We start from the raw sequence: 20,445 nt of genomic DNA on the forward strand, positions 1-20,445 counted from the left end.
TAAATGGACTCTCTGGTAAGTGTTCTCATATTGACAGATTGAATCCAATTTAACATTTTATTTATGTAAGTTATATTTATTAAGATAAATTCTTTATTTGTAATGTTCATTTAATTATTTTCTCTGCCACAATAAATAGCCCTCTTAAAAGAAAGATCTTTGTTATTTATCTTTCTACCTCTTGTGGTGCCTTAAACATATAAATACTTGGTAAATATTGTACTTACTTACATGAAGACAGTGATGGTAAGATCATCACGAACTACTGCAATGGCCTTTCTTCATTGTGTGGGTCTGTACTTACAGATATTTACTATCTCTGGCCCCTGCCCACTCAGTGCCCTCTTTTGTCATTCCAACAACTAAAAATCCATGCCCCCTAATTTCGGAGTGTGGGAGCAGAGGGGTTGGTGCTACTCTTGTTGAGAACCATAAGGCTAGAGTAATTGGAGAAGCCTTTCTAAGGGGCAGCAGTGCCGGTGATAAACCCTGAAGGATGAGTGGATTTCCAAAACTAGAGAAATTGGGACACAAACAGCATGTGGAAGAGGAAGCACCATAATGTAGGCTCTGAAGTGGTGTGTCCATGTTGGAAAATAGTTAGAAACAAAGTTGGATAGGTAGAGTGGAGTTAGAAGGTTGTGGATAGAAGGAGTCTGGCAGAGGTGAAGAAGAGGGAAAAGTACTATTTCATACTGTAATGCATGCTGCATACTACTGCCAAATTAACTTTCTAAAAGCATCGCCCTCTTCAGCAGTCCACTTAACATTGCCTGCTAGCCTTTACACTTTGGCTCTGTGCTCAGGACGTTTTATGTCATCTTATGCATGCAACTTTGTCTCTTACTGCTCCTTAAAATTAATTAGGAATGTCTGGTTGGCTGATCAAACTGATAGCTCCTCCTCTTTCTTTGTCAGTATGCTCACTTCATGCTTTTATTGATATATTTCTTCCTTGATAAAACCTTTCATCATTCTGCCTAGGCAACTTCTTCCCATTCTTAGAAGCCTTCTCCCTAATCAAACTGACCCATAGCACTCCACACCATGCTGATAACTCCTTTCTCTGTCTCACAGTATTTATGGTTTGTTGTACACTGTTTGGCACAGAATTGTATATGGCTTTTCATGCCTCTCATTCTTATGTCTCTGGATAATTTTTATTCGCCTACTAAAGAGCTGTGTAAGGTTAAGGTATATGCCTCACAATATTTTCCAAGTCTCCAAAGCAGCTTTGCTTTTTCTTTTTTTTTTGGTCATTTGAAAGATATTGGGCACCCTGAAAGCTCAAATTCTGTATTTGTACATTTGTAGGTAACAAAATGTTAATACTGCAGCATTATAGTGTTTCTTATATTTAAGTTGTTATTTTTTGTTTCAGTACTCAGTTTAATTATTTTTGAGGGTAAGAACAAAGATGTATATTGGTGTCCCCCACAATGCTTGGTAGAGTGTCTTGCTTACAGTTACCATTCAGTATTTTAAAATTTGATTGTATTTGATAATATTTATATTTGCTTTATCAATGTGCCTTAGCTATAACCATGTTCAGACCATTTGTTTTGTCAATAGCAGAGGATACCGTTAGGGCATTTGTACACCCAAGAAAGAATCCTGTCCCACCTAGGTATCTTTCTTGAGCCATATTTTCCTTTTGCTAAGTAGTGTCATAGAAATTTGTCTACTGTACTAAATCAGAATGGCACAGTCATAATTACAGAGCCATACTGACTTCAGGTTATTTATTTGAAAAAGAGTAAGTATTGTCATATTTTGATCCTTTGTAGTTTCCAAACTTTTTCTTTCTCTTTAGTCTTCTCAATATTTTTTGCTCAAATGAAGTCCTACCCAGTATTGTACTATATTAATGAAACACCCTCCTTTCCTTAAGGGAGAAAATAGAAGTGGAGAGCAGTAAACGGGAGCCCCACCTTTGTATTTCTCCTCCTTTCTCACCCCCATCCAGAGTACAGCTTCAACATCACTATAACTCATCTAATTTAAAAATGCTTTCTAAAAAAGTGATAGTGAAATTTCATTTAGGAACTTAGTATAAAAATAGAAATATTTTAGTTTTACAGTGATTTTTAAGTACAAAGGAAAATGCTGTGGAATACATTTCTTGTTTCAGCAATAAAAGAGTTAACATACTAAGCAGCAGAGACAGACACTGCAACGGGATAGTGCTTTCTGTCTCTGTCATTTGTGGTTTAAGAAAAGGGGGTGGTGTTCTGCATTTAAAAGGACTTTAATGAATGCTGTCAGTGTTTGTGAGAGCTAATGGTCAGTAAGGGAAAGGAGAGCAGGGGAAAGTCTAGCTGCTTCAGGATAGGCGGATGAGAGTTTGCTCTGATTGAACGGAATGTTCCACCGTGTTTCCTCTTTTTTTCATTGTCCTTTGTTCTTTATAATCTGATATATTGGTATAAAAGTAAATGTAGATATATATGTGAATGTGATTTATTTTCCTTTCAATTTGTTTATTGTGTACAGCAGGGCATATACTTCTCTTGTCTTGGTTGGATGCACAAATCTGTGTGCAGTGCTTTTTGCCCGTTGCCTAGACGATCACTTGGTTTCTCTGAGGATGTCTGGTTCTCGTAAAGAGTTTGATGTGAAGCAGATTTTGAAAATCAGATGGAGGTGGTTTAGCCATCAAGCATCATCTCCTAATTCTACAGTTGACAGCCAGCAGGGAGAATTTTGGAATCGAGGACAGACCGGAGCAAACGGTGGGAGAAAGTTTTTAGATCCATGTAGCCTGCAATTGCCTTTGGCTTCAATTGGTTACCGAAGGTCCAGCCAACTGGATTTTCAGAATTCACCTTCTTGGCCAATGGCATCCACCTCTGAAGTCTCTGCATTTGAGTTTACAGCAGAAGATTGTGGCGGTGCACATTGGCTGGATAGACCAGAAGTGGATGATGACACTAGTGAAGAAGAAAATGAATCTGATTCCAGTTCATGCAGGTTGATTATTTTTTTTACTGTTAGAAATGGGGTGTGGGGGGATATTCTCTATACTGTTTAAAATAATTTAGTATTATTGTTTAAAATCGATTATTATACATATACATGCCTCTCTCTCTCTCTCTCTCTCTCTCTCTCTCTCTCTCTCTATATATATATATATATATATATATATATAGTATGTAATGTGGTTCTTTTACTGGGATTTTTTAATGTTCTAATATTGATTTTAATTCTAGAAAATTATAAAGACAACAAATAGCTTTCATTTTGAAATATCTTGTGCTCCATATATAGATCTGGCTCTGCCTTGAAAATAATATATGTTAGCAGTTCTATGCATCATGCCTTGTAGTTTGCTTCATTCATGTACCTTCTATAGTCTTATAGCAAAACTATAGGAGACATTTCTGTAGTACAAAACATTTTATGACATTTGTTTGCAACGGATTATAGTCATGTTTTAATTTTAGTGAAAGGTTTTGCCAGGAGATGCACATAGTAGTTGCCAGTAATTTTTATTTACTCCGTTGTGGTTGTCAATAATCTTTTTCTTATGGTTATTTCTCTTTGTCCTGTGTTGCAGCCCTCTTGACTAATACAGAGAATACAGTAGCACGTCTCTTTCTAAGATGACAGCTACTAATTCCTGTTACCTTCACTTCACTGAAAATTGTGCTATTTAGGGAAATGAAGGACGTTCCTTCAGGAAAGTATAAGGGAATGTAGAGGAGCTAGATGTGGTCAGCTGGTAAAAGGGGGGCAAAAAGAAGGGGAATTGAGTTTGAAAATTAAAAATTGGTTAAATTCATATGACTTTATCCATCTTCACCCATGGAGCCAGGCTTTACTTTTGAAATGAATTTTCTTCTTAATCAGTATAAACTACTATCACATCTTAAGAAATAAGTTAGAGCCTGAAAGTCACCCTTCTGATTCATCTTCACTCAAAAATATTTAAAGGCTTATTTTTCTAGATTAATTACTGGATCCTTTTTCTTTTAAAATTTCTCTGCAGGTTTTGATAACACTTGTAATTTGTATCTTGGTTATTAATAATATAGGCATCATAAGAGATGGAGACAAAATGAGTTCATATATTGAAGTATCTCTTACTTGGGGATATTTACCACCTTCTCTTCTAATCTTCAGAATATGGAATTCTGAACTGTGGTGTTGGAATAATAACAAATATAGACCAGTCATCTATGCTCATTTGTGTAATGGAGAGAGGGGAATATCTTTACATAGGTAACTAGTATATTTAATTTTTAAAAATTTAATTAGTTCATGATTTAGCATTATATTAAGAGAATAGAAGCCACTGATAATTTTCATATGGAGATCATTTGAATTAATATGGTTTCATTGTTTTGTGTTTTCTTTGGATACTTGTTGCCATAAAAGGAGTGATTTATTTAGTAAAAGCTTCAGGGTTTACCATTTTTGTGAGAAACCAAAGAGTAATCATCTTTGCATTTGAAAATCAATATAATGTATCAATAATATTTTAACAAAATTAGAGGAAAAAAATAAATTCATTCATTTATCAGCATAAGTTATAAAAATCTTAACATGTGTCTACTACCTGGAGAGATTATACATATGTGAGGGAGTATAAAATTTGTATACATGTATATAATCTTACGTTACACACACCTGGGTCACTGTAATTTACTTCCTTACAGCAAAGGTACTTTGCAAAGCTAATGATTACCGAAATTGAGTTACTCTATTCTTTAGTATCCACATTAAAATGTCATCTTGATGGGATAGTCATTATGACAGAAAAAGGTTGCTTTTTTTTTTTGGACTTAGATTGCTGTGTGCATAGTTCAAGAATATATAATTGATGTTTTTATTTGTAGGAGTTATAAAAATCAGAAAATTATATTTTCTAAAATTTAAAATGAATGTAGTTGTTTTTAAAATGCTAATAGAGAAGATTGAGAAAGTAAATAATAAGGGAATAAACAGTTCACATCTGCAGTGATCAAACTCTTTCTAAATTATTATTTCAAAAATGTACTTAGAGAAAATGTCTTCAATTTTTAGATATGAGAGGAAATGTGTCAAAGAAATTTAATATTCCTGGTGGCTTAAAATTTCTGTCCCAACATCTTACTGCAAAAAAAGGGAAAATCATTTTAGACTTTAGAAATGTCATGTGTGTGTGTACTTTTACATTTCCATTTTTCTCCAGATTAAATGTATCTAATTTTCATATCCTTCTTCAGTCCTCCAGTTCTAAGTCTTTGATCTTCATCATGAGGAATACATTTATTTGCTGCCAGCTTTTTGATTAAGTGAGCAATCTCTCTAGGTGGTTGCCCTTCTACTGTAAACAAATCAAAAACTATCACTGTTAATGTCAAAAGAAGCTACACTGACATTCATCAAATTCTGTATATAACGGGAATAGTTCTTTTCCTTATATAGTACTTGCAATAAAATATATAGCAAACATTTTATTTCAGTATACCATAGACTGACATGACATGATGGGGGAATACATATGATATACGTTTCATCAGTTGTATTCAAACCTGCCTGGCTCTTCAACTTATGGTAATTTCTGCTGTCTCACATCTAAGTGATTTAAAAGTTTCTTATCTTTTAACTTTGATCTTGTGTCTATAGCTTAGCCACTTTCTCTCTAATGTCATTACTTTGTTATTAAAATACAAACTTTGATTTTTACACCTTGAGGAATTTTAGGCCCTGAGTAACAGAATTGTGATCTTTTGTGTGAGCAGTAGGTTTCTATGACTGTAACTCAAGATGAATTTTCACCAGGGCCAGTCAGGTTTACATGATAACTCGTCATGGGACCATAACATAAACACAGTTTACACTGTATTTGATTGGCCAACTTTGAAATTATGGTATTTTTACATAGTGAAGAAATTTTCATTATCTCAACCTTGTTTATAAAGTTAAACATTTTTTATATCAGATTATTTTTTAATTTATTTAAAATAGTAGTAGTATTTAAAATACTACTGTATTTTATAAATATCCCACTAAAATAATAGCTAATACTGACTGGGTTTTTAATATCTGTGACACATTGTTCTAAGCATTTTAGTACTGTATTACATCATTTAGTCTTCACAGATTTCTGAGTTAGATTGTCACTATTGTCATTCTAACTGTAGGGATGAGACCAGTGAGGCACGGAAAGGTTAAGTAACTTGCTCAAAAATAGTAAGTAAAATGAAACTGCATTTTTAAAAACTGAAGTTTATATTTTATAACACTTTCAGATTTACAGGAAAATTACAGAGATAATGTAGTGAGTTCCTATATATCCCACACCCAGTTTTCCCTATTATTTCCTTAACAGTTATTAACATGTTCAAATATGGTGCATCCATTACTGTGAACCAGTATACCTTATTATTAACTAAAGACCATACTTTATTCAGATTCCCTTAATGTCTAAATACCTAAAGTTCTTTTTCTGTTACAGGATCCCACCTAGGATACCGATTATATTTAATCATCATATATCCTTAGGCCCCTCTAGGCTGTGACAGTTTCTCAGACTTCCCTTGTTTTTGATGACCTTGGCAGTTTGGGGATTAGTGGTTAGGTATTTTGCAGAATGTCTTACTCAGTTGGGATTTGTCTGATACTTTTCTCATGATTAAACTGGCGTTATAAGTTTTAGGGAGGAAGACCACAAAGGTAAAGTGCCATTTTCATCACACCCAAATCAATGATAGATATCATCAATCTGACTTACCATTTTTGACCTTGGTCTCTTGGAAATAGCGGCATTTTGAACCCAAACCATTAACATGTAAATTTCATGCACAAATACCAGTAGGCAGTTTTCTGTGACTTTTCATTTAATCACTGAGTTCACTTTGGATTAACATAATAGTTACTGATTCATTCTAACCAGTTTTACCTTCTCAACTAATTTTCTCAGCGTTCAGTTCAGTTCAGTCGCTTAGTTGTGTCCGACTCTTGGCGACCCCATGAATCGCAGCCCGCCAGGCCTCCCTGTCCATCACCAACTCCCGGAGTTCACACAGACCCACGTCCATCAAGTCGGTGATGCCGTCCAGCCATCTCATCCTCTGTCGTCCCCTTCTCCTCCTGCCCCCAATCCCTCCCAGCATAGCCACCTCTGACTGATTTACAAGTATAATCTCTTGACAGCTATTTACCGACAGTCATCGGATCCATCGTATTCATTGCTTGCTATTGTGTTTCAGCAGATATCCTTGAACTCTTCTGTTCCTTGGTCTGATTTGCCTTTCTTTGACTCATCTTGAAAACTTTTAGGCCCTTCTCCTCTCCCAGCAAGGGGTTATCTTCATAATATAGCATTTCTCAAGTGCTAACCCTTTTTTCTTGACCCTTTTTTTTTCTCATTAGAAGCATTCTTTATTTAATAGAGGTCTAGATTAGGACAGATCTTAATAGGAGCATAAATTTTAAACCCAAGAATTTATGTAGAATTAATTGAAAGTAATTAGCAGTGTCTCTTTCTGTTGTTGACTCTTTTTAATGTATGTTTTTATGTCAAACATCTTCTTGTTTGAACTAGTCTATTAATTCTGATTCATTTTAAAATTAAAATCTTATACATCTCCACATGAAAAAAACCTTTGCTTCCAGAGATGGCAAAGTTCTACTATATTGTACCTATATCAAGAAAGGATGTATTGTAATGTCCTCCTCACACATAAGCCCAAGTCATGGATTCCCTTGACATAAGCTATAGAACCTTTCCCCAGAAAACCCTCTGTATGTGTGTGTCTATATGTGCATGTATGTACACACACACATGTTAAATATTTCATACAGGGTTCAGTTCAGTTCAGTCGCTCAGTCGTGTCCAACTCTTTGCAACCCCATGAACCGCAGCATGCCAGGCCTCCCTGTCCATCACCAAGTCCCGGAGTTTACCCAAACTCATCTCCATTGAGTCAGTGATGCCATCCAACCATCTCATCCTCTGTTGTCCCCTTCTCCTCCTGCCCTCAATCTTTCCCAGCATCAGGGTCTTTTCAAATGAGTCAGCTCTTTGCATCAGGTGGCCAAAATATTAGAGTTTCAGTTTCAACATCAGTCCTTCCAGTGAACACCCAGGACTGATTTCCTTTAGGATGGACAGGTTGGATCTCCTTGCAGTCCAAGGGACTCTCAAGAGTCAAGGGACTCTCCAACACCACAGTTCAAAAGCATCAATTCTTCGGCACTCAGCTTTCTTCACAGTCCAACTCTCACATCCATACATGACCACTGGAAAAACCATGGCCTTGACTAGACAGACCTTTGTTGGCAAAGTAATGTCTCTGCTTCATAAATCCCCTAAAGCCTATCTTTACATTGTATCAATCAGTGTTCTTAGTTTTAAGCAACTGAAACTGACTGGCTGGTTTAAACAGAATAGAAATTTATTGGAATCATTAGTTCCCAAAAAGAATTAGCTTAGCAAAACGGCTAATGGATTCTAGAGTTGTACAACTGACCTTTGTAAGTCCAAATTTTTAAGGCAGAGGAAACTTTTATGACACTTAACTGCTTATATGTTCATCCATTTGTAACTAGACAGTGAAGTTTTACATTTTTAGAATTGGATAAATTAGGCATGAAAAACAGTGATACAGACATACACACAATCACTCATATGCACAAAGCTGTATAATTTGGCCATTTAACTTTAAGGAGTATGTTAGTAGAGAATATGCTAAGATGATATAACAAAGATATTCAGAAATGTAGTGTCTCAAATAAAATAGAAGTTTATTTCTCTGTCATCTCACAAATGGGCAAATGGCTCAGGGCAGACAGGTAGTTCTGCTACCCAAGTTCCCTCAGAGACCTAGGTTCCTTCCATACTCTTTCTCCATCCCATAGGGCGTTATTCTTTTTTTATGGTCAAAGCTTCCTAAGCTCCCTGTCCACATTCTAGCCTGTGGGATTGAGCAAGGAAAGAACAGGGAGGACATTAAGCTATTAACACAAATTACAGGTATCAGTTCTGCACATGTACCATTGTTGAAAACCTAGTCACATGGCCCCAGTGAGGAGCAAAGGAGGTTCAGATGTGGTCTCTGCCTGGGTAGCCGTGTGTCCAGGTAAAACTCAGTACTGTGGTGCCTGTGAAGAATGGTTTGGGATTATGATCAACAGGGCAAGAGGTGAAGACAGCTGGGTAGAACTCTTCAGAACCTTTTGATCTAAGTTTTGATGAGTTTTTTTCAATATTGTGTATTTTTTTTTACACCATTTGAGACATTAGCAAATAGAGATAAGCAGAAATGAAAAAATAAAAATCACTAATTACCCTACCACCTTGAAATAACTATTAACAATTTGAGAAAGTGTTCTTCCAGTATATTTTATACTAGTATAGAATAAAAATATGTTTTTAGAAGTGACTTCACTTTCACTTTTCACTTTCATGTATTGGAGAAGGAAATGGCAACCCACTTCAGTGTTCTTGCCTGGAGAATCCCTGGGAAGGGGGAGCCTGGTGGGCTGCCGTCTATGGGGTCGCACAGAGTCAGACATGACTGAAGTGACTTAGCAGCTGCAGCAGAATAAATACTGAATTTCATTGTGCATACTGTTTTGCAACATTTTTGTCTTGACTTACTCCTTTTCCTATTTGGAACCAGTCTGTTGTTCCATGTCCAGTTCCAACTGATGCTTCGTGACCTGCACACAGATTTCTCAGGAGGCAGGTCAGGTGGTCTGGTATTCCCATCTCTTTAACAATTTTCCACAGCTGCTTGTGATCCACACAGTTAAAGGCTTTGAAATAGTCAATAAAGCAGAAGTAACATGTTTTTCTGGAACTCTCTTGCTTTTTCAATGATCCAACGGATGTTGGCAATTTGATCTCTGGTTCCTCTACCTTTTCTAAAACCAGCTTGAACATCTGGAAGTTGACGGTTTACATACTGTTGAAGCCTGGGTTGGAGAATTTTGAGCATTACTTTGCTAGCGTGTGAGATGAGTGCAATTGTGCAGTAGTTTGAGCATTCTTTGGCATTGCCTTTCTTTGGGATTGGAATGAAAACTGACGTTTCCAGTCCTGTGGCCACTGCTGAGTTTTCCAAATTTGCTGGAATATTGAGTGCTGCACTTTCACAGCATCATCTTTTAAGATTTGAAATAGCTCAACTGGAATTCCATCACTTCCACTAGCTTTGTTCATAGTGATGCTTTCTAAGGCCCGCTTGACTTCACATTCCAGGTGTCTGGCTCTAGATGAGTGATCACACCATCGCGATTATCTGGGTCATGAAGATCATTTTTGTACAATTCTGTGTATTCTTGCCACCTCTTCCTAATATCTTCTCCTTCTGTTAGGTCCATACCATTTCTGTCCTTTATTGTGCTCATCTTTGCATGAAATATTCTCTTGGTATCTCTGATTTTCTTGAAGAGATCTCTAGTCTTTCCCATTTTATTGTTTTCCTCTATTTCTTTGCACTGATCATTGAGGAAGGCTTTCTTATCTCTCCTTGCTATTCTTTGGAACTCTGCATTCAAATGGGTATATCTTTCCTTTTCTCTTTTGCTTTTTGGTTCTCTTCTTTTCACAACTATTTGTAAGACCACCTCAGACAACCATTTTGCTTTTTTGCATTTCTTTGTCTTGGGGATGGTCTCGATCCCTGTCTCCTGTACAATGTCACGAAACTCCATCCATAGTTCTTCAGGCACTCTGTCTTATCAGATCTAGTCCCTTTACTCTATTTCTCACTTCCACTGTATAATCTTAAGGGATTTGATTTAGATCATACCTTAATGGTCTGGTGGTTTTCCCTACTTTCTTCTATTTAAGTCTGAATTTGGCAATGAGGAGTTGATGATCCGAGCCATGTCAGCTCCTGGTCTTGTTTTTGCTGACTATATAGAGCTTCTCCATGTTTGTCTGCAAAGAATGTATAATCAGTCTGATTTCGGTATTGACCATCTGGTGATGTCCATGTGTAGAGTATTCTCTTGTGTTGTTAGAAGAGTAGAGTGTATTTGCTATGACCAGTGCGTTCTCTTGGCAAAACTCTATTAGCCTTTGCCCCGCTTCATTCTGTACTCCAAGGCCAAGTTTGCTTGTCATTCCAGGTGTTTCTTGACTTCCTACTTTTGCATTCCAGTCCCCTGTAATGAAAAGGACATCTTTTTTGGGTGTTAGTTCTAGAAGGTCTCGTAGGTCTTCATAGAACTGTTCAACATCAGCTTCTTCAGGGTTACTGGTTGGGGCATAGACTTGGATTACCATGATATTGAATGGTTTGCCTTGGAAATGAACAGAGATCATTCTGTTGTTTTTGAGATTGCATCCAAGTACTGCATTTTGGACTCTTGTTGACTATGATGGCTACTCATGGCATTGGTCCCATCACTTGATGGTAAATAGATGGGGAAATAGATTTTATTCGTGGGGGCTCCAAAATCACTGCAGATGGTGACTGCAGCCATGAAATTAAAAGACACTTGCCCTTTGGAAGAAAAGTTATGACCAACCTAGACAGCATATTAAAAAGCAGAGATATTATTTTGCCAACAAAGGTCTGTCTAGACAAAGCTATGGTTTTTTTCAGTAGTCATGTATGGATGTGAGAGTTGGACTAGAAAGAAAGCTGAGCACAAAAAACTGATGCTTTTCAACTGTGGTGTTGGAAAAGACTCTTGAGAGTCCCTTGGACTGCAAGGAGATCCAACCAGTCAATCCTAAAAGAAATCAGTCCTGAATATTCATTGGAAGGACTGATGTTGAAGCTTAAACTCCAATACTTTGACCACCTGATGTGAAAAACTGACTCATTGGAAAAGACCCTGATGCTGGGAAAGATTGAAAGCAGGAGGAGAAGGGGACAATAGAGAATGAGTTGGTTCGATGGCATCACCAACTCAATGGACATGAGTTTGAGTAGGCTCTGGGAGTTGGTGATGGACAGGGAGGCCTGGCGTGCTGCAGTCCATGGGGTTGCAAAGAGTCAGCCGTGACTGAGCTACTGAACTGAACTGAGCTGAAACATAAAATTAGGGGCTTTCCAGATGGCTCAGTGGTAAAGAATCCGCCTGCCAAGCTGGAAATGTGGGTTTGATCCATGGGTTGGAAAAATCCCTTGGAGAAGGAAATGGCAACCAACTCTAGTATTCTTGCCTGGGAAATCCCATGGGGTCGCAAAAAGTCAGACACAACTTAGCGACTAAACGACAACAAACATAAAATTAGGTCACAAAAGGCAGAAACCCTACTCAAACTGACAAGCAAAAACTAAAGTTTTTGATTCACAGAAGTAAATAAAAGCTCAACTTGTGATGAATCCAAATACTCAAATAATGCCAGAAATCCTTTTTTTCCTCCCTTTCTAGATTCTCTTTTCCTCTGTGATGGCATTTCCTTATGCAGGCTATCTGTGTGGTAACAAAAAGCCGCTAGCAGCTCCAAGCTTACTTTTTATCAGCTTAGCCTCCTCAGTGGAAAGAGAGTGACTCTTTTCCGAGAACATCAACAAACAACTTGAAACTGATTCTCTCTGGCCTTGTTTGGCTCTCATATCCACCCAACTGATCATGATTGCCAGAAGATATGACACTCCTATTGGCCAGGCCTTGGTCCCCTGCTCACCTCTGCCCAGTGGGAGGAGTCACCTCTGCCCAATCCCTGAGAGCTGAGGTAGGGAATGTGTGGTTTCCCAAAAGGGAGAGATGGATCTGTCACCGTAAGAAAGAATCCTGGATAGGCAAAGGCAATATCCAGTGAAACAACCTGCCATGGCATTAAATGTTCTTCTGTATCTTTTTAAATGGCTGAATCATTCTATGCACAGACAAAACTTGTGGTTATTTAACCAATATTTCCCTATTAGAAACAACCTGTGATAAGCCCCTCTCCCCTACACCCCCTAGCTAGATCTCTGCATACAGATGAATATTTCCTCTAGATAAAGCCCCAAGGGAGTGCACATTTTTTAGGGTTTTTGATCTATATTCTCAAAGTCATTTCAGGAACATCGAGTGTGTCCATACTCGGTTGCTTCAGTCACGTCCTACTCTTTGAGACCCCATGAACTGTAGCCCCACCAGGCTTCTCCATCCATGGGATTTTCAAGGCAAGAACACTGGAATGGGTTGCCATGCTCTCCTCCAGGGGATCTTCCCAACACAGGGATCGAACCTGCATTTCCTATGGTTCCTGAATTGCAGGTGGATTCTTTACCCACTGAACCACCTGGGAAGCCCTTCAGAGGTGTTAACTATTTTAATTCTCAGCAGCATTGCATGAGAGTGCCCCCTGGCTCTTCTCCTTCACACTGATTATTGTTTTAGAAGTTTTGATTCTTATATAAACAACATTTAACTCTCTTCCTTACAGATATTCTGGCCACAGGACCAGCAGAGAACGCCTTAAATTCAAAAATATTTCTCTTGAGAAGGGAAGAGGTGAAGGTTGTCTTTTTCTTTGCCTCTTGTCATTTCTCGGTATGCACCTCGCCTTGTCCTCACATGTATACCTGTGGCGGATTCATTTTGATATTTGGCAAAACTAATACAATTATGTAAAGTTTAAAAATAAAATAAAATTTAAAAAAAAAGAAAAAAAAAAAAAGAAGTGACTCCAATTCCTCTTCCTCGTTACTCATCTAAACTCCCAAGTTACTCATCTAAACCCTTAGAGTTTCAGTAATCAGATCTCACCTGTTACTTGTTGCCTTTCCAGACACTAGCCCATACTGATCTTTCCTTTCTTTGTATTCTGATACCAGTTACATTCCAGTTGGGAATGTACAAGATGATTTTTTGGAGGCATGGTAAAATATGGATAATTGGAATGTGTTTATTTACATTTTATCTTTTAAATCTCTATTTTTTGTTTTATAATATAAATAATTGTATGATGATATATGTATATCTTTTGTAAACTCAAATGTCTATTGGGGCACATGCTTAAAAGTATACTGTAAAGGATATGCGTAAAAATTCTTTTAGAGACTGCTAGCCTATACTAAGCAATTTATATTCTTATTTTACATTTGTGACTTTGAATATGTGCAAAAGATGCCAAAAGATTCATGATATAATCATTTGCACTTTGGCAAAGGCATGAATTCTGAATGCCAAAAGCTGAGGCATGTGGCTAGGAGTAAATCACTTACCTAGGGAGTGAGCCACACAGACCATGAATAGAGTTTCAGTGTAGCTTTGTTTTCTACTCAAAATCATATAGTGTATAATCCTTGGGAAGTGAATCTTAAAACTTCTTTTGAAAAAATTACTCCATTAAGAAAGCCTAATGCAGTACTTCCCTTGTGGTCCACTGACAAAGACTCAGAGCTCTCAATGCAAGGGGCCCGGGTTCCATCCCTGGTCAGGGAACTAGATCCCACATGCCACAACTAAAATTCCCGCATGCTACAGCTAAGACGCAGCATAATAAGTAAATACAAAAAAAAAAAAAAAAAAGAAAGCCTAATGTAAGTTCTGGTGATGAAAGTGAAGAAATCTAAATAATTTGTAATAAAGAGGTAGTTTTGGCTGAGGTACATACTGTGTGTGTGCACACATGTGGAATCTGAAGAATTGCAAGTGATTATTGTTGCTATTTACTTTTTTTCTACTTCATAAAACTCAGCTCCTCAAATTCCAAGTCCTTTCACTGAAAAAGAAAATCATATCTTTGCATCCCTACAGTTTTAACAACTGGCACAGTGCTTCATCTTAAATAGTTGGTGACTTGATTTGTTTGATGCTTGCCTCTTTTCTATGTTTAGGCATTTTTCTGACTTATAAATTCATTGCCTACTGCATAGGAACAGTAAGTTAGAAATTAAATGTTTCCCTGTGACCTGGAAATATCCAGCAATATAGAGTTCATTATTCTATATTGAATGTCTGTTATAAAAGATTTGAATGCTCTCATGATGCAGTTCTTTGAAATATGACTTACCATCTTAGTAACATCAAAGAAATAAAACTAAGCGGAAATGTTAGATATTTTCCTCTGTTACCATGCAGAGATCAAGTAGAACTCACAGACAGATGTGTTTTAAATGCTCCATAAATAGCCTATTCCCAGATGTTTATATTATGGGTTAGGATGTCCACTGGGTGTGTTAAGTCAGTTCAGTCACTCAGTCGTGTCTGACTGCGACCCCATGTACTGCAGCACACCAGCCTTCCCTGTTCATCACCAACTCCCAGAGCCTACTCAAGCTCCTGTCCATCACATCAGTGATGCCATCCAATCATCTCATCCTCTGTCCTCCCTTTTTCCTCCCGCCTTCAATCTTTCCCAGCATTAGGGTCTTTTCCAGTGAGTCGGTTCTTCACATCAGGTGGCCAAAGTATTGGAGTTTCAGCTTCAGCATCAGCTTCAGCATTCCTTCCAATGAATATTCAGGACTGATTCCCTTTAGGATTGACTGGTTGGATCTCCTTGCAGTCCAAGGGACTCTCAAGAGTCTTCTCCAACATCACAGTTCAAAAGCATCAATTCTTCAGCACTCAGCTTTCTTTAAAGGTCATTTTAATCAAGAATTAGGAAATTTAGTTATAAAAATTTTTTAGGAAGACAACCAAAGGAACAACAGTGTGTAAGACAAAAGACTGAGATTACAGGTCTTTCCATTGGCCTTTGAAAAGCGAGGCTCTGCTATGAGTTGATTTACCTTGATGTATATTTATTCTATGCTAGGGCTATGCATTCATTACTTCATTTAATAATCTTCCCATGAAGCATCCTCTAAAAGAAAGTATTTTGTGTTACTTATCTGTATTGCTGTTGGAAGTAAAACTTAGAGAACTTAAATACTTGTCCAGATACATGGTGACAGAGTCAAATCAGCACCATGCAATAGAAAGCAATTTCTGCAATGACAGAAATGTTCTATATCTGCACTGTCCAATCTGGCAGCCACTAGCCCCATGGGACTACTTGAGCATTTGAAATATGATTGAGTCGACTAAATAAGTGCATTTTTATTTTAATTAAAATAGCCACATGGGGCTAGTAGCTACTGTATTGGACAGCACAGCTCTAGAACCTTCCTAAAATACTCTTAATCATACACCATACCTCTCCAGTTCACGTCTCCAAACCAAAGCACATAATAGGAAAAAAACGGTAATAGTAATAATACTGATACTATAAACTACACAGACCCACAGTATTAAAAACATTTGATTAGCCAGAGCTAGAGATGTTATCTCTACACATAGAAACCTAAGAGACTCCTTTTCTCTTATACCTAGCTGCTGCTGCTGCGGCTAAGTCGCTTCAGTCGTGTCTGACTCTGTGCGACCCCATAGACGGCAGCCCACTAGGCTCCTCTGTCCCTGGGATTCTCCAGGCAAGAACACTGGAGTGGGTTGCCATTTCCTTCTCCAATGCATGAAAGTGAAAAGTGAAAGTGAAGTCGCTCAGTCGTGCCTGACTCGTAGCGACCCCATGGACTGGAGCCTACCAGGCTACTCCGTCCATGGGATTTTCCAGGCAAGAGTACTGGAGTGGGGTGCCATTGTAAGGGGCAGTAACACAGTAGTAGACTTCTGTCTATGATCTTTAATTCTAGTGTCTTCTTCTTGTTAAATTATCCTCCTTCATTTTGTACTATCATTCTCCCTTCAAACCTTTAGTCTTTGCACTTACTGATACTTAGGGCAGAGGTTAGCAAAAATTTCCATTCCTTTGTGAGTGGTTTGACCAACATTCTGAATGCCTTCAGGTCCTGGCTTTGTATCCAGCTGCCTATATGTCCTTTGTTGATCGCTTTGTGCTGTTCTGAGCCTCAAAATTTTCTCATCTGCAGAGTAAGGGGGTTGAATTAAATGACCACATAGGTTCTTTCTAGATACAAAGATTCTGCATATAATGGTTCTAGTGGCTAGGGTTCTATAGTTGTATGGATATGCAGTAAATTCTTTTTTAAGTAAATTCTTAGATTATTAAAATTGTATGTACAAAACCCCAAATTTCCAACAAGAAATGTTGGAAAGGTGTGCAGCTTTTCACGTGTGATTAGCTCTGTTCCTTCCTCTTTCATGTTCCTTTTGTGAATGGATGGCTTCAGTCTTCCACAGACACAAATCAGAAGCCTGTACTTCTTTTGATCCTTCATCTGAAGCAGTGGGAATGACTGCTATACCCAGAAATCTCTGAATTAGTTGTCACATTGAAATAACATGCTCAACACATCATTGAAATGGCATGTTTAACACATGATAGCAAATGAAGGCTTGAAAGCGAATTAAGTTAAAAATATTATTTTAGAAGCACAAATAGTTGTTTGTTAATGTGTATGTATTTAAACAATTTTAATGTTTTACCATTATGCTCATTTTGAAAATAACAAGTATTAAGTTCTACTAGTTCATTTAAAATATTCTAAGAAATTCAGTTTACATGTAAAGTTTGAAGTATCTATTACATATATCAGTGTTTTGAATCTGTACATTCATCACACACTGACTTGTATAATGTATGCATCTCTTCTCTGAAGTATATCGGTGGCCTTTAATCCATGATGTGTTAGGATCACCTGTAGGGCTTTGAAAAATACAATGTTCAGGTCTCATTTCAGACCTGCTGAATCAATTGTAAGGAATGAGACCTTGAACACAAAAGCTGAAATGCTTTCCAGATTATCCTGATTCATGTCTCAGATTGAAGAACTAAAAACCTTCCGTCGGGACCGGGGTCCGGTGCGGAGAGCCCTTTGTCCCGGGACACGGGGCGTGGCCGGAAAGGCGGCCGCCCCCTCGCCCGTCACACACCGCACGACCGCACGTTCGTGGGGCACCTGGTGCTAAACCGTTCCTAGACGACCTGCTTCTGGGTCGGGGTTTCGTATGTAGCAGAGCAGTTCCCTCGCTGCGATCTATTGGAAGTCAGCCCTCGACACAAAAAAAAAAGAAAACAAAACAAAAAAAAACCTTGAAAGTTCTTAACAAGAAAAGAGATGGCCCCTTTATTAATTGGACTTATACCAACATCAAAGCTAGCCTGTAATAACTTAGTGATGTTAGTATTATAAAGTTCTGTTGTTCTTTCAAATTAAACATTAAAGTGTGTTTTGATGATGGCAATTCATCACTCAAAAAACACTCAGCTAATTCATTGTCCAGTCATTACTGAGAATTTATTATAAAGTATAAGAAATGTGATGCAAAATATAGGAGCACCCCCCCCCAACTTTACTTCATATGTTCTTATTCTTGAAAGAATTTGGGCTTATAAAAGCAGATGTTCAGAGACTTCCCTGGCAGTCCAGCGGTTAAGATCCCACACTTCCACTGCAGGGGATCAGAACCAAGACCCGCATGCCATGCTGTGCTGTCTCACACACACAGAATTAGGTATTCTAATCTTCCCTCATCCTTACATCTCTAGTCTTCATAATCATTTGTCAGTATTTTGACAATAGAAAACAACATTTTATTGAGAAATGTTTTAAATCTTCAGATTGGTATTCATCAAAGTCAACTATTTGTTTTTGCTTGTATTACATTTTACCCTAGATTTTAAAATAGTTTCTAATTCTCATTTATTTATATAGGCAACATACAGTTATACAATACTCTTTCTGTTTTTATACTAATGATCTTAAATGTAAAGTTGAGTATTGTATATACTAGGTTTCCCAAGTCATTACACCAGTAATATTCATAGTGTGCAATGTATACTTTGTAGATAATTTATATTTTGCTTCTATTATCATTATTCACAGTTATCCTCTAAGAACATTCTTTAGGACCCATATTTGTATGGCATTGAAACTGCGATGGGCTGGGAGGCTTTAGGTAGAGATATTTATTATTCATGGCCCTCCTAACTTTCAAAACTGATACATCTGAATCAACATGAGAATTCTTACAAGTAGAATCTGTATATATAATCCTAGTTATAAACACTTGTGTATATTTTGCCTCTTCCTCCATGTAAGTCCTCCGTCCTCATGGTTAGAGAAAGAAAGAATGGGAGATACACACCTGCTCTTGGCCACTTTAGCTGGGAGGTGAAACAGTTGATTTCCACTATGAGACCACACCCATCTGCAGGAAAAGCTGGGAATGCAGTCTAGCTATATTCTCAGGAGAAAAAGGGTTTTGGTGAACACACAGATTTCTCTGCAACAGCCCTATTTCTGCCAGGATCAAACTCTCCGACTTTTGGCAAAGCAGTTAATCTCCTTGGCTTCAGTTCCCTTTATTATAAAAGAGTCAAAGACTTTGATAAGATTATTAGATATTTATATTAAGAAAGTTCTCTTAAGATATAGCGAGGCTTGATTCAACAATGCATATATCAGAATCATAGTATCCTTAAAAGTAGATCTGATGAGAAATGAAAACTAAGTTATGGCCCAGTTGGTGGTTTTGTGGTTAAATGCATAACCATGGGATGTTGATTACTTGATTCAGGTAATCTTGGAGAAGGGATCTTAGGGGGAGGGAGGAAAGGGGTGGATTTAGGATTTCATTCTTAGTCTCAACCTTTTTACTTTTTCCATCAATAAATCGTAATGAAAATATTGAACTCATACTCTTCACATTATAATTTGGAAATTTCAAATAATTTTTAGATACTATCTAAAATTCTTTGGATTAGACCATCAAATTTTTTTAATTTGTAATCTAAGTTATAGGTTACCCAGGCTTTTGAAGACTGACCAGAAAATCAAATGAATTATTTACAATACTGCATTTATGACCGTATACTTTGTATTGTAAACAGTTGTCTTACAAATGAACTGTGAAACATAACCCATTTTAAATAAAGGATGGCTTGAATTTATATCTGCAAAATAGTTTAATTGCTTTCCTGCCTTCAAAAAGTGAACTCTTATACCCTTAAATATAATGTCGGAGCTATGGCTGTCAGTATAAATATAGTTTGGCGCTTCTTCAGCAGAGATTTCATACTGACCAGAGAAGAGATCTCAAGGACAGGCAAAGAATATGTGTTATATAGCTGTTGGCTAGAATGTACCACATTTACTCACAGTGTTTGTAAGACACACAGATGATTTGATCTATCATTGATTTTAAAAGGCAAAAATGATAGATGATTACACATTAATATTGACTGGTATTATTACTTCTGTTACATTTGAAGGCTTTAAAAGGACTTAATAGGAAAGATATTTTTAATGTGTTCATAACGTTTCAAAACATGTGTTCTCTTTCTTTTCAGGACTTCCAATAGTAGTCAGACGTTATCATCCTGCCATACTATGGAGCCATGTTCATCAGATGAATTCTTCCAAGCCCTTAATCATGCTGAACAAACATTCAAAAAGATGGAAAACTATTTGAGACACAAACAGTTATGTGATGTAATTTTAGTTGCTGGTGATCGCAGAATTCCAGCTCACAGGTAATTGTTTTCTAAATTTCTATATGTGTGAAATACTTCCTTGATCCTTTAGTAGTGTATGTTGAGGTAACTTGTTCTAATTGATTATTCAGTGGAGTGTTTTGGTAAAGGGGTATATT

The 20,445-nt window shown here is 37.3% G+C and overlaps 1 protein-coding gene across 10 annotated transcripts in view; it reads left to right on the plus strand.

Annotated features, from left to right (window-relative positions):
- The window catches only part of KLHL5 (kelch like family member 5), a 95,320-nt gene that overhangs the window by 22,771 nt on the left and 52,104 nt on the right, over nucleotides 1-20,445 (plus strand). For 6 of the 10 annotated variants that reach the window (XM_055588285.1, XM_055588287.1, XM_055588282.1 and 3 more), the window contains one exon: nucleotides 20,144-20,326. In XM_055588285.1, the coding sequence (XP_055444260.1) occupies nucleotides 20,184-20,326 (143 nt within the window). In that variant the 5' untranslated portion in view covers nucleotides 20,144-20,183. Of the gene's footprint in view, nucleotides 1-2,493; nucleotides 2,971-4,122; nucleotides 4,222-20,143; nucleotides 20,327-20,445 lie in introns of all 10 variants that reach the window. The other 4 variants (XM_055588281.1, XM_055588278.1, XM_055588279.1 and 1 more) reach the window with 2 other exon arrangements.

Source organism: Bubalus kerabau, chromosome 7 (genome assembly GCF_029407905.1).
Source record: "Bubalus kerabau isolate K-KA32 ecotype Philippines breed swamp buffalo chromosome 7, PCC_UOA_SB_1v2, whole genome shotgun sequence".
In the NCBI taxonomy this organism is placed as follows: Eukaryota; Metazoa; Chordata; class Mammalia; order Artiodactyla; family Bovidae; genus Bubalus; species Bubalus kerabau.